General features: G+C 40.0%; 1 protein-coding gene across 3 annotated transcripts in view; it reads right to left on the minus strand.

The window, feature by feature from the left end:
* MAGI3 (membrane associated guanylate kinase, WW and PDZ domain containing 3) overlaps positions 1 to 15,415 on the minus strand; it is a 251,668-nt gene that overhangs the window by 34,357 nt on the left and 201,896 nt on the right. For all 3 annotated transcript variants that reach the window (XM_058716161.1, XM_058716160.1, XM_058716162.1), the window contains exons 7-11: positions 14,716 to 14,773; positions 10,482 to 10,576; positions 4,694 to 4,882; positions 1,826 to 2,431; positions 564 to 595 (exon numbers count right to left, since the gene is read on the minus strand). In XM_058716161.1, coding sequence (XP_058572144.1) covers positions 564 to 595; positions 1,826 to 2,431; positions 4,694 to 4,882; positions 10,482 to 10,576; positions 14,716 to 14,773 — 980 coding nt within the window. The remainder of the gene's footprint in view (positions 1 to 563; positions 596 to 1,825; positions 2,432 to 4,693; positions 4,883 to 10,481; positions 10,577 to 14,715; positions 14,774 to 15,415) is intronic.

The raw sequence follows: 15,415 nt of genomic DNA on the forward strand, positions 1-15,415 counted from the left end.
AGAAGAACGCCAAAGAAAATGCTGTTTCAAGTCTGACAGCCTTTCACTTTGATAACAGGCAGATTGGGCACCGAGGCCCCAATTACTCTAGAAAGTCTTGTTTAGTCCATTGTAAGAAGGTTCTCTCAACGTGGGTATTTATGGTCCCCGTGAAATGACATGAACCTCCCACTTCTCTTTGGGCATCAGGGAAGAAGCAACAGTTTTTATTCTCTGCCCTAACATTCAGCCCCTCCTTACCCTTGCTCCTCTGAGACACAAAGAGAACAGAAGGACCCCTAAGTAGGCACTTCATTGTGTTCACGTTTCACCATTTAGAGGACAGGGCTGTTGGGGGTGTGGGCCTCGAGTTTTCCTTCAATAGAAATACTTCCCCGGGAAAGCACACCTCCTCTCTAACTCACACGCTTCCCCAGAGCTTCTGATACAAGCCCAGGGCAGAATGCCTCCTCACTTCTCCCAGTCGATAATCACCACCACAGAGGGCTGCTCTTAACGTTGGGGAACGTGGCATCTCTTTTGCTGTGTTGGGAAGAAGGATTTGAGGACCACTGTATACTCACCATCTTGGCAGTTTTAGTTGGTGAAGGAGGACCTTAAAAAAAAATGAGCCAAATTTTAAAAACAGAAGAAGCATTCCCAGATCACAAGTACTGCTCATGTCTATGATAAAACTAGCTTCAACTTTTAGTGGGCTAGTAAATTCTATGGCCAACGCCCTCTATGTGCCAGGCATTGTACATATATTATCTCATTTCATTTTTATGACAATCCTAGGCATAAATGTTACTATAGATCAGGTAAACAAAGACTCAAATAAATTATATTACTTCCTTATAGCACAGAACCAACACGTAGCAAGGGAGGAAATTGACATCAGTCCTATCTGACACCAAACCCTGGTTTCTTTGTTGTATTTGTTGGAACCCTGGATAACTCTCCAGCACTCACAGGGGGATCTTCCCCCAGCTCTGAGCACATTCTACAGTATCACCCAGAGAAGAAACAAAAATAGTTCAAAGAAATGAGAACAGTGAAAAACATCCCAATGAAGTTCAACTGCTCATTTGCCTCAAAAATGAAAACTAAAAGCCAGAGAGAAAAGTGCGAAGGGCTAAATTTTATTCTTTCAAATACTAGTCGTTCATAGGTATGGATTTACGAAAGCCCATCAAAATCCAACTTTATGATTAGTCCTCGGAACTGGATTTATGTCTGCGAGCAGTTCAAGTCAGCTGATGACCTTGGAAAATAAAAATTATATTTCTCTCACATGAGTACTGTGGGATTTAATTAACATTTACGGACAGATACTAAAGCTTAAGATAAAAGCCTTATGAGCACCAGCTATCATGATTGCTTTTACAGAACAGATTAATACACCATCCAACATTTTGCGTATTCACAGAGACGCTAGCTCTTTGAAAACATCTTCGGTACATTACAGAGGTCCAGATGAAGTACCACTGGTTGAAAGCGTCTATTTCTATTACTGTCATCAACAGAGAAGATGCAATGAAGAGGACACGTTTCATTTGAAGCAGCATAATGCTGCGACTCTCTCTCATCACGAAAGCCGTAAATCAGATTTTAAAGAGAATACGGAGGGAAGAAAATCCATCACGGACACGAATGAAACCACTAATAACTGGAAAAACTGCTGAAGATACTGCTTACGGAAGCAGGCAGACGGAACCTTAAGGAAAATGCACACTAATTACCAGTTAAGTCGGCTGGGAAAAGAGGGATTCTGCCCTGGAAGGAAGGACGATTAACAGATATAAATGCATGAACAATGAAGCGTTTTCCTTGTGCTTTTACTCACCTCCTCTCAAGATAAGCAATGGTACATCTGCACCTACTGGAAACTGCTTTAGCACCTCTACCACTTGGAGATGTGTTAAATTCTGCACATTTTGATGGTAAATTTCCTTAATTATATCCCCCTTCTGTAGGCCTTGACACCACTGACTATCCAATATCATTTTGACCTTCTGTCCTGTTGGGCTGTCAGCAATTGCAAACCCAAAGCCTTTAGGGCCCTTAATCAGAGGGATAGTCACTAGTTCAGGCTGGGAGCTGCCTGATGATGCCATCGATGCTCTCTGCTCGCTCGGGTCTGATGGTCCATTGAGACGGTCACTGATCAAGGCATGTCCCGGTTTTCCATTCTGGTCCAGAACCACTGCTCCTGACTTAAAATCCTGAGTATTCACACAAGTCTCTCCCTTGGTTAATGACTGTCCGTTGATGACAGGCGTAGCAGCAACAATGTCCACAACAGGATCTTCATTGTCGTCAGGGAGTGGATACCCACGACATAAAGTGAGGTTTACATACTGATTGACAGGTACCAATTGAAACATCTGGACAACATCTGCATGAGTGTGACCAAGGACACAGTTGCCATTGATATCTACAATAACATCACCTGCGAAGACACAATTGTGTTCAAAACATTAAAGCCACCAAAGTAAGTTAATTTTCTGTTGGAGGAGGAACAATAATCAATTTATCATCTAAATCTGAATTCTGGAACCCTCTTGCTATTCATTAACTGCTGAAAAGACAGATTTTGAACACAGACACGTACGTCATTCTCCCTTCTGTGGTTCTTCTCTAAAAAGAATACAAATGTATAAAACCTTAATTATCTCTGCAGCAGAGTTATGACCTCAAGCTCAAGGGAATCATTTGGAAAATAACTGTAGATTCACACTGTCACTGTTAGTATATCCTCTGAGTCATACCTAAGCAGTCACACAAAGCTAGGCATGGAGTAGATATTCAGCACGTGGAAGAGGAGGAAATAATTCCATCAGCTACTCATACAAACAGGCGATCTTTAAATACCACCTTATTTCTTCATTTTAAGAGGCCATTAATTACAAGGTGCTTACAAATTCTTCCTAGTTTGAATACTGTAGGCCTGAAGAGGAGAATAATGTAAAGTTATGAATCACTTTGCCTTTAGCATCCCTTCTTTTCATAGAGATTTTCAATTTATTGTACTCAGACTTCAAAAGGAGAAACATGCGACAAGAAAACTCAACACAAGTGAAGAACGTATTATTTAAAACACCGAAAAGTCAGCTAAACTAATTCTTGTAAAATTCGGTTTTGCTTTCCTGATATACATTACTCCGACCACTTTGTTCCAGAATCATTGCTACTTGACATTCATCAGCAGGGAGGTTTTTTTTAATGTAGCCTTAACTTTTAAAATCTGTCCTCTAATGTCTCATCCATTTGCTGTTTTTATTTGAATGTGATGATTTAAAAGGTTATTTGCCAAGTAAAGATGCTTTAATTTGTCTTGATTGCACGTAGGCTTTGAAACATCAACACGAATGGTATTTAAAAACAAATGTGAGTGTGCAGAAACTTGTTTCATAATCTATGAAGACACAGAAATAATTAGACTAATAAGAAACAAAGTTCTGACGTTCCTCCCCTGGTAAAAGTTTCCAGAATGTTCACAGGAAGTATTGTATTGCTATGCAAATTAGACATCAGTTTTAGACATATCTGCATCTATATTATGAAACAGCATACACAAGAGCTACAAAATGTTTTGTGGACAAAATATTACAGAAGTCAAGACTGAAAGCTTAAAAATTTTTACTGTTAACTTTAATCTCTAGAGTTTGTTACTCTCATAAATCAAGAGCGAAAATAATTTTCCTTATAAATATAACTTTTGATTATTTTAAGTTTTCTTGTTTTAAGTCTCTGTCACTTAAATGGGAAAGCAGAATATGAGAGATGTCATATCCTAATTGAAAATAAGTTGATATATGCCATCAAAAGTCCTATGACAACTGAACTGTCCAAACAGGGGACTCACTTGCATGGTATATGAAATATCAGAAAAGTCCAGCAAAACGGCACAAGAAACAACCTCAGTGACACAGTAAAATCTTTCTGGAAAAAGGTGCTTACACCCCCCCCACAATTGTAACTGGTCTTGAACTTCCTCTAACCCCCTCAGCCATAAAAACTGCCAGCCATATAAAAATATCTGACAATTACCAAGTAAAGACTTGGGGAAAACTATACAAAAGACAAATTTACACAGCCCTGTAAAAACGGTAATTTCATGTCCGTAATTCTTAACATGGGAGTTTAATTTTACTAACAACCAATAAGACTGAGGAAGCAAAAACAAAACAAAACAAAACTTGGGAAAATTTGTGGGACATCATTTGTTTGATAATCACTATAAACATCACAATGGATCATTTTCCCCAAAGATTACAGGTAAATATTAAATAGTTCCAAAAGCACCCTACATCATCAAAGAAAAACAACCAGTTTTCTGAGATGATTAACAAATCTTTATCTTAGCCCAAAGAGCTGTCTCAAGGTGATACAAATTACTCCAAAAAATTAATACATTTCATATGTTTTTTCCAAGTTTGCACTTACTTGTAAAAAATGGCCCTCTCTCAAAATTACTACGTACTTAAAGGATAAACTATTTTCATACAGGAATCTTCCTACCCTGTTGTATAATTTAGTTTTCTCTCTCTCTCAACTATATATATATGTAGTATACACATGTAGTTAGAACATATGCAAAATATATTTATTATATGTAAGTTTTATAAATGTATGTATAAACAAAACCTTTTCACTATAGTTTTTGTTGACAGTATCATTACTCTTCAAATAATTCTGAAAAATTTGCTACCTGGTGCAATTTTCCCATCCTGAGCTGCAGGACCATCTTTCAGCACATTTTTCACTTGTAGGAACTCATCAGGTCTATCTCCACCAATAATGGTAAAACCAAATCCCATTGTGCTTTTCTTCAATGATGCTCGAATAAGGATGCCTTTCAGCTGTGATGGATCTCGAGTAAAGTGGGATTTTTCCATATCTGTACCAAAATGAGAAATGGGTTTGAGAGTGAAAATACACAATGAAGATGGCCCTCAAAGTCAAACTTTCAAGACAGTCTATATAAGTAGAAGAAATCATGAAAGAAAGCACATTAGAGAGAATCTAATACTATGAAGCAGAATTTAAATTAGTAAACTATAAATCACTTGAAAAAAAAAACCTTAGCCAATTTCATTTCTCTTTTATAGGACTCTTCTACGTTATATGAAAGGTAAAAACACCTACTTTATCACCCCCTCATTGCCCAATTTGTTTGTCCTTTTTCTCATCCCAAAGAGTCCTTCATATGAAGTCCAAATGAGACACCTGAGGGACCACCTTTATTATTAAATTCCTTAAAGTCTTGGACATCATTCAGCCATACATTTCATTTAAAAAAGCATCTACTGAGCTCTACTGAGAAAACACTGTTCTAGGAAGATGAAGGCAACTGTCACAAACTTATGAAAAAGAATATACTGGGAACTTTTTATAATTCACAACTCAGGCTTTCTGTAGCCTTCAATTTGTATCTGATGTGAAGGCATGAATCCCTGACCTCCCAGTAAGTAGCTTCACATTTCTTTCCCTTTTATTCATGTTTAGTAAATACTTTAGGAAGAAAACAAACATAGCTCCATTAAAAAGCCTATTTTTAGAGGTTTCCTCAGATGATCCTAAAACTAGAAGTGATCCATATTTGCAAATAGCACCACCCTTCTCTCTCCCCTCCTCTCCTTGACCACGGCTGTCATTAGGGCACTTTGAGAACCGTGAAAGGGTCAAGTGGTGCAGAATAAGAGCTTACGAAGTGTTGTTTAAATGAACTTTTGAAATGATAGTCTAACATTTCCTGTCAAATATGTAATAGTTTATTGAGATAAAATCACATATGGTAGAACTCGGCCATTTAAAGTGTACAAGTCGATGCTGTACCCCCGTCACCACCACCCGATTTTAGGAAATCCCCCCACCCAAAGAAAACCCCATGCCTGTTGCGGCCACTCCCCATTTCTCCCTAACCTGTGTTCACACCCTAGTGTTTGGCAATCACTAATCTACTTTCTGTCTACAGCTTTACCCAAACTGGACGTATCACATAAATGGACTCATATAATATGTGGTCTTTTGAATGATTTCTTTCACTGGGCATAATGTTTTTGAGGTTCATTGGTAAGGTTTAGCATGTGATAGTACTTTATTCCCTTTTTATTGCCAAATGACGGTCCATTGCAGGGATATATTATATTTTACTTCCCCATTTTTCAGTTGATGGACATCTGGGTTGTTTCCCCTTTTTGGCCATTATGAACATTGTTATGACCGCTCGTGTACCAGGTTTTGTGTGGGTACATATTTTCAGTCCTCTCATGTATATGCTAGGACTGAAGTGCAACCATTGCCATAAACATAGAGTAACTTTGTTTAACATTTTGAAAAACTGCCAAACTTGTCCAAAGATCCCGCACCATTTTATACTTCCACCATCACGCAGGAGGGCTCCAATTTCCCTGCTGTGTTGCTAATACTCGTTACTGTGGGCTTTTTGATTCTAGCCACTCCAGTGGGCATGAGTGGAATCTCACCGTGGTGTAGATGCTCATTTCCTTAGTGACTTAAATCAGCAAAGGTGACTAGCTTCATACACGGCTCGCCCTCAGCACTAGCGTCCAGCCCAGACCCATTTGTATGCGGCTGCTGTGGCCCCTCTTAAAAAGGCTTCGAAGAGACATGCGTTAAAGCTCGTTGTCAGTTACAAAAGAGTAATCTTTGTGGCTGCCCCATAGGGTAGCACAGACTGTGCAGTGTGCAACCAGCTCCCTCAAGAGACAGGGCTGCCCTGAAAATACTGACAAAGGCAGGCTTGGGGTGGGAGTAGGTCTACTTTATTTGACATGTTCTTCCTAGGGTTGCTGATCTCTTACAAGTGAAAGCACTTGACATGAAAGAAGGAAAGGAAAGGGAAAGGGAAAAGGAAAAGGGAAGGAGAAAGAAAAGAAAGAAAGAAAGAAAGAAAGAAAGAAAGAAAGAAAGAAAGAAAGAAAGAAAGAAAGAAAGAAAGAAAGAAAGAAAGAAAGAAAGAAAAGGGGAAAGGGAGGGGAAGAGGAAGGGGGGAAGGGGAGGGGAAGGGGAAGGGAGGGAAGGGGAAGGGAGGGGAGGGGAGGGGAGGGGGGAGGTACCTAATTCATGGGATTGTTATAGGGATTGAACTAGGTAAAGCATCAAAAGCACAGGCAACAAGGCCTGACAAACAGTAAGTGCTCAATAAATGCAGATGACCACAAACACATACATGCTGTCTAAAGAAGGAGGTTCCTGGCTTACAAACGTGAATACTTCTCCATCTGGCAAGCATATCGTTGGAATGGATGCATCAAACAACTGCAAGATGCTATCAAGGCATCTGAAGAGGGACTGTAATATTAATAACCTTGCAGAGATATTGAGTCTTAGATGAGAAGATGTACACAAAGCATCCAATCGAGTACCTGACCCAGTATCTCCAATGAACAGTAACCATCATTCTTCCAGAACTTCTATCGCTTCTAGGAAGATTTTCCTTGCCCTTCTCATGGTCAGATTTAATTTTTCTCTCCTTCGTTCCAACTCTCTCCTTTGTTTATATCTGTTATCATACTGTACTAAAATTAGGTGTCTAGTTCCCTGCCTAAACTGTGAACTCCTGAAAGACAATGGCTGAGTCATTCTTCTTCTTTTAATGCCCAGCTCATAGGAGAGAGCCTGGTTATCTAAATTAATAACACGCGCATGGTCCCTCAAGGAGCTTAGAGTTTAATGAGGGAGAAAAAAATCTCCCTTGACATGTGCTATGAACACATGGGGACTCACAAACTGTATATTATAATGCAAAGAACTCTGAATTTAAACTCCGTAAAACTAGGTGCAAATTCGGGCTTGACACTCACTGTGCTTCTAAGCAAAAGGCTTATCTCTACTAATGTCTCTCCTGTGCAATGGGGATTCATGTTTCCCTCCAGTTAGTATCCTCTGTTTACCCTCTTTCAGTCAAAGCTCTAAAAACAGTGGACTAGGGGTGCCTGGGTGGCTCAGTCGGTTGGGCGGCCGACTTCGGCTCAGGTCATGATCTCGCGGTCCGTGGGTTCAAGCCCCGCGTCGGGCTCTGTGCTGACAGCTCAGAGCCTGGAGCCTGTTTCAGATTCTGTGTCTCCCTCTTTCTCTCACCCTCCCCTGTTCATGCTCTCTCTCTCTCTCTCTGTCTCAAAAATAAATAAATGTTAAATTTAAAACAAACAAACAAACAAACAAACAAAAAACAGTGGACTATACCCATCGTCTCTGCTTCATCACCCACCATTCCCTCTTCCTTCTGCTGCATTTTTACTTCTTTTCCACTTGCTCTTGCTAGAGTGATAGATGACCTCCATATCGTCAACCTCAGCATACACTTTTCAATTTCCACCTTTCTTGACTTTTCAGCAACATGGGACACACTCAACTTCTTTTGGAAACTCATTTCTTCTCCTGGCTGTCTCCACCTATGGCCGCATCTCTTGTTACTACCCCACAAACCTCCCATGTGCTAGCCATTCCTATCTGTTCTTTGGCCCCTAGACCACCATTTCATGCACCTATGGTTTTATACATTCCGTTCCTTTTAACTCTTCCTGACACTTTAAGACCCACTTTTAAAGTGTCCTCTGTTTTGAAAACTCCTCTGTGTCCTTGACCTGCTCCACCAAAGGAGAGGTGAGCACTCCCTCCTTTATGCCTATTAATACATCTCTATTAATACAACATGTATATCTCTATTAATAACAAGGAAAGTATTGGCCACCATTTGCCGGATACCATTGTCAGCACTTTATACATACTAATTTGCATGCTTAGAAACACCTTCCGAGGTAAGTGTTATTCTTATTTCTACTTTATGGATAAAGACACAGGGGCACAAAGAGTTTAGGGAACTTATCCAAGGTTACACAGCTGGGATTCATACCTGATCCGTCGTCTGCACATTTAGCTGCTATCTGAGAATGGCACCTAACACCATATATGGCAACCATTAATTTCCTATATTAGAATGTGAACTTTTTTTGTAATGTTTATTCATTTTTGAGGGAGAGAGAGAGAGAGCATGAGCGATGGAGGGACAGAGAGAAAGGGGGACAGAGGATCTGAAGCAGGCTCTGTGCTGACAGCGAGCCCGACGTAGGGCTTGAACTCACCAACTGTGAGATCATAACCTGAGCCGAAATCTGATGCTCGCTCAACTGACTGAGCCACCCAGGCGTCCCCAGAATGTGAATTCTTGAGGGCAAGACCTAATCATTTTTGAGTAACATGTGACTGGCAAAGCACTGGGCATACAGCAGGTGCTCAAAAATATTTGTTAAACTGAAAACGCTTGCTAAATCAAATGGAAAACTTAAGGGACGAGACTATGTTTTTGAAGAGTAGCTGTAAGAAACAAGTGCTTCTTGGGGCGCCTGGGTGGCTCTGTCAGTTAAACAGCCAGCTCTCGGTTTTGGCTCGGGTCATGATCTCTCCGTTCTTGAGTTCCAGCCCTGCATCAGGCTCTGCACTGACAGCAGGGAGTCGGCTTGGGATTCTCTCTCTCCCTTTCTCTCTGCCCTCCACTGTTTGTGCACACTCTCTCTCTCTCTCTGAAAATAAATGAATAAACTTAAAAAACAAAAAAGAAAGTGCTTCTCTCATTGGCAACAGAAGTGGGGAGTCTACTTGATTATTATAATATGACTGTGTAGACAGAACCCTGCTTATTAACTACAGATGGAGCAGGGGGAAGGGATGGGGAGGGACGAGTAGAATGTAAGAAATTCCTGGGCAGTTTTTTCAAAATACACATGGCTAGGCTCATCAAAATATCAGGTTCTGTGCATTTTAAAAATGTCCCCCAGGGGCTCAGACAGTTAAGCGTCTGACTTTGGCTCAGGTCATGATCTCGCAGTTCGTGGGTTCAAGTCCCTCATTGCGCTCTGTACTGACAGCTCAGAGCCTGGAGCCTGCTTCGGATTCTGGGTCTCCCTCTCCCTCTGCCCATCCCCCACTTGCATTCTGTCTTTCTTTTTCTTTCAAAAATGAACGTTAAAAAAAATTTTTTTTTTAAATGTTCGCCAAATGATTTTGAATTACTAATATCCTACCATTCCACCTGAAAATCAATGATACCGGCAAATAATATGGTGGATTTATTCATATCAGTTCACCAAGAATCCCGGATGGTTACAGACCTCAGACCTAAGCATTAACTTGGGAGAAGCTCACCATGAATTAGAGATCTCACACTGTCCTGGCCTGAAACCCTGGGAAACAATGCAATCTTCACACAGCAACCTCAAACCCGTAACAAAGCCATGCAACATCTTCCACCAACAATTTCACACTTTCCATATAAGCAGCATAGAAGTAGCAGGACTCTCAAAATGTTGAGATGTTTTATTAAGATGATTCCTATGTTTACAGTGATAACAAGGAGACATTCTCTGTTGAACTTCAAAGCCTCGACAATAAAAAGTTCAAGCTCGCTTTCATTAAGTCAATAAATAAATTTCACAAGGTATTCTTGGGAGAAAGGATTGAGGAAAAAGTTCTACCTGGTTTTGAAGGCCCGGTATCAGCCTGTCCTAACTGCTTTTTCCGTTTGGCTTCCTCCACTGGATTTTCAAACTGGGTTTTCTGGTTAAGGTGACTGTAAAATGTGGAAAAATAAGCATTTCAGTTTAAGAAGAAAGAATTATGTTATTTTTAAATAGACTCTTATTCCATTCCATCCCCATATGGTTAAGGGGCGAACACGTATCTGTAGACTACGGAACTTAGAGAAGCTAAAAGACAGTACATGGTTTCGGCAACTAAAGAAGGGCCCATGGAAGACACCTAGGGTGAAAGCTGCTGAAGGATTCACTACAGCTTCTGAATCAAGGAACCCCACAGAGCAAATGACAGTTTTCAAAACTGTAGGAGAAGCCCTCACATTTAATGCAATCAGAATGGTTGGCAATGGATCAGTTCATTTTCTAAAAAGCAGTTAATGGTAGGAGGATTTTAATTCAAGTTTTGTTAAAATGAAGCAGCTATAAAGACGCTTTTGGAAAAATCTGAGTATAGCAGCTTTCTAGAATCTTACTATTATTTTTCAACTGACTCACCCACATCAATTTAGCAGAGCAGCTAAGAGAGAGATTTGCTTGTATCAATTTGTATCACAGAACTTTGCCACACTTAAATTTTGTCATGATTATGTAATAATTAATATAATTAGGCAATTACATATAAATTTGACTGGTATTTCTGATTTAGGAACATTCACGACTGCTGTGGAAAGCACACAGCCACGGGGAGGCCAAGGGAGAGCGGCTAGCCAACAGCAGTCAATGCATGGCAGGCAAAAGTACATTTCCCTGGGGCGGGTGGGGCGGGTGGGGGGGGGAGCAGAGCACCGTTTTGTCTGGCAAAGTCAGTCAAGTAGAAGCTGGGTGAGAACACAACTACTGTACAAAAGTTGTTTCAACAGGTTTCATACAGAAGCAGTGGGATTTACATTCTAGCACTTCCATGGTACAAATATATTTCAGCCAAATGATACACATTTTCCAGTAGAATCCATTTTAACAAGAAGTAGCATTAGCAACTACCAACGATTAAACAGCAAATCATGAGACTCTCAGATTATGACTGCTTTTAGATAGGCTGGATATTACAAAATTTGCACAGAAACAGTTATACAACTTGGATAATTACTTTGCCCTCTGTGAGCATCAATGGTGCTGATGGAAGAGGACAGCAGGGACCCGTCAGGTATGCTGACTTTATGTCATTTAGGCTTCTAGGGCATTATTAACTCTGCAACAGATGTAGTTACTTCGTTTCAGAGTCTAAATATGGCAAGTTCTACCTGAAATTCTTTGGGTTGTGGTTTCACTAAAAGTAAACTTCACTAAAAGTAGGGTTCTGTTTCCTATCGAGGGGGACCCCTGGTCAGTGAGTTAACTGTTAAACCCTGTGGGAACATGAAGATCTTTGGTGTTAACTTAAGTACTGTTTTCAACATTATTTGTTGGGTACTGACAGGTCACAGATTCTTGAAAAAATAAAACCACCAAAAGTGACACTCAGAAAAGAATGAACCTGTTTAGAATGAACCCTGGCCTGCGTTAACATCATCAGCTGGAATGACTCATTTTGCCAGCTAGGCATTAAAACATAAGAAGTAGCAATTTGTATTTATACTCTTCATAATGTGTGGGAAAGGAGGGTAGGAGTACTCAACTGAATAATCCCTTTCCTGAAAATTCTTTGACAAAAGGATGTAAGATTCTAGCGAAGGGAGTAATTGCACCTGTCACCTTAAACTACTTAGATTAAAATGCTACCCAAATAACAAAACAAAACAAAAAAGTAAAAAAAACGCCCTCCTTTTCTTTTGGTTACTTATAGCCACAATATTGTTAAGATATAACAGATTTTGTTTTCCATATAACTAGCTATGGGGAATAAGAGAGAAGAATATCACAGATTACCAGAAAAATTAAAGAAGGGGAACAAAGAAGCATGATTATATAGATACCTTGGAATCTCATCTGTATTAAAACTTTGTGTATAATAGGTAGATTTAAAAAACTCATCTCCACAAACAAAATCTGTATTCTTTCATGAAGAATTTGAGATATTAAAGCAGATGAGTACTTTGACTTGGAAACCTACGAGCATCAAGACATTGAACGCAACACTATGAAACAACGTTTCTAAGTACGTAAGCATTCTCATAGAAGGCCTGCCATTAGATTTCTGGAACAATTTTATTTGCAAAAATAAATTAATCCATTTCAGAATCGCATCCCCGAAAATAAATACTTGCAGAGAAAAAGTGCCATTGCAGTTGGTGTTACTACTACAAGGCTCCTGCCAAGAGCAATCATTGTGCCATCTGGTTTGACAAACTGAGAGAGCCAAAGAGTAGCCGTTCAAGTAACAGCTTTTTATCTCCATCAGTAAACTCACTGCAGATGACTATGGTCGGGATTCAAAACCTAACTAATCTGGGAAGCAAGCCACACTCCATGGCTCAGCTGACTCCATACTAATGTGCATCTTGAGTACAGCCTGCTCTTTCTTAATCTAATAAATTACCCTCCTGTAAAATGAGCTCGTTCTGGGACCAATCATACAAAATCATGTTGCTGCTGCTTTTGCTTCTAATTCAGGCTATTTCACATGCTCTGTGACAACTAGGAACAGGTCACTTCAGGATCCGCCCTGAGGTTGCTTCAATGTTGTATCTTTGCTTAATGAGAACCAGATCATTTAGCCCAAGATTTTATAACAGGCAAATGACTTTCACCTCTTGACCATGTATTCAGATTTCCTTGGAATGGACAATAAAAGAATGAGAATCATTATTGCAGAAATTTGTTCAGCGGTGTCCGTGGCAATTAATAGTTTATTGAAGCAAAATGTAAACGGACCAAACAGCTAGGGGGAAACATCCCACAAAACCTTTCAGTTGGCCTTCACATAGTCCTTTGACTCGAGAAGTGGTGATTTCTTTAACTAAATATGCTTTAGGGAAAAAAACCAAACAAACGAAAGAGCCACTGTGTACTTTTCACACCATAATATCAGCAAGATATTAAATAGCACAACAAAAATAAAATTAGCATCGCCATCCGAAGGAACCAAAGTATCGACATTGTGAAGTTCTCTACCTACAGGTCAAAGTGAGTCGTTTTCTTAGGGTACAGGTTCGAGTTTAAGAAATCATTCCAAATATCGAACCACAGTGACTCATACAACAATCTACACATTAGAATAAAGACTAGACGTACACTTGAAACCACTGTAATCTTGTGTGTCAACTATATTTGATTTTAAAAAAAGAGGAGAAATACAACAGGAGTCAGAGATACTGACTTTAGGGATAAATACTAGGAAATGGCGTTTGTTTACGCCACAAAGTGATGAAACAGTAATCGGCAATTATAAAACTAGAAGATTCTCCTGTTTGCTATTTTTTCAGGTAATGATATTCTGCCTTCACCACCTCGGCAGTAGACTGAGACTCCTGCCTACTGGGAGGTATATATGCCTATGGCTATAGGAGGTACATAGCAACATTTCTGACGCGATTATTTGCCGTTGGTCAAAATTCTACCTATAGCATCTGGAAAGAAAGCCATCCCAACGGTCATAACAGGAGAGCAATTGGCTAAATTAAGAAAAGGGAAAGAAACATTGCATGTTGATGTTATCCTGATTTCTGTGACTAACACAGGCAGGTGTTTGTGCTCAGCTCCTACATGGAGTTATGTTTAAATTTAACCATAGCAGCTGTGTAAGAGGCAACTTTCTTCCCCTCAAAAGAATACTAAGCTTTCCTGGATTAGTTCCTTATGAGACAGTACACTCCTAATCCTGTACTCCCCAACTCTGGATCGTTACGGCACGCTGCCCTTTCCCTGTCTTCACGACCAGATAGCTGTAGTGTTGGAAGTGACCTTAACGTTTCATCTAGTCCCTGCCCTCATGTCACCGTTTCCTATATACTACTTTTCTCTTTAAAGGCTGTAGAGGTTAGGTAACATCAGCCTAGCAACTGCCCTCTATTCATCAGCCTGGCAACTGCCCTCTTACTCTATTTACTTCAAAGCCAACTTTTGGGGAGCCCAGAACCACGGAGATAAATGTTCGCTGCCCCTCCTTCTAATTCCCCTAGTGGAAAGCCTTGAAAGCTGGACTGCAGAAGCATGAAGTGTTGTATTCTGTATTCCCTAAAGCTGTATAACGAGGGAAAAACATTTGGGAGAGTAGTAACTGCGGTAACAAACTTACTCAACATAGTATGTCCCATACTGAGGGTCCTCTATTTTCTCCCAGCCATAAGGAAGTTCTGTAAATTAAAAAGAGAAATGGAGTAAAATGCCAGATTCCAAACCAGCAGAAAAGAATTCAACACGAGTGAATTGAAGTGTCTTTTATTTCATGACGCTAACATTTGGGAGACCGACAGAAAGCTGAGGACTCACTTTCAAAGAACAAACACAGTTTGAGTCCGAGTGGCTTCTTCAACAGCTAGTGAGTGTCTCAGCAGGTAATTAGAAGCCCAGAACAAAAGATGACATTCAACTCAAAAGCGTTGACATGAATCCTAAGCCATAAAAATGTTAATTATTTAAAAAATCATCTGGTATGGATCTTTCATTTAAACAGCTTTATAATGGGGCACCTGGGTGGCTCAGTGGGGTGAGTGCTCAACTCTTAAACTGGCTCAGGTCATGATCTCATGGCTCATGGGTTCGACTGACAGTGTGGAGACTCTCTCTCTCCCCTCCAGTACCCCCCCCCCCCCAAATTGAATAAATAAACTTAAAAACAAATAAACAGTTTATAATGCTGATGCAAGTCACACCCTATAGTTCAATACAAGCAGCAGCTATGTGTTCAATTTTTCACTATTATACATATGACCTGTCAATGATTTCTACTATTCTGACCCACCTCTCCCCCTAAAAAAAGTCCAGCCTTGGATTTT

This window comes from Neofelis nebulosa, chromosome 2, assembly GCF_028018385.1.
Source record: "Neofelis nebulosa isolate mNeoNeb1 chromosome 2, mNeoNeb1.pri, whole genome shotgun sequence".
In the NCBI taxonomy this organism is placed as follows: Eukaryota; Metazoa; Chordata; class Mammalia; order Carnivora; family Felidae; genus Neofelis; species Neofelis nebulosa.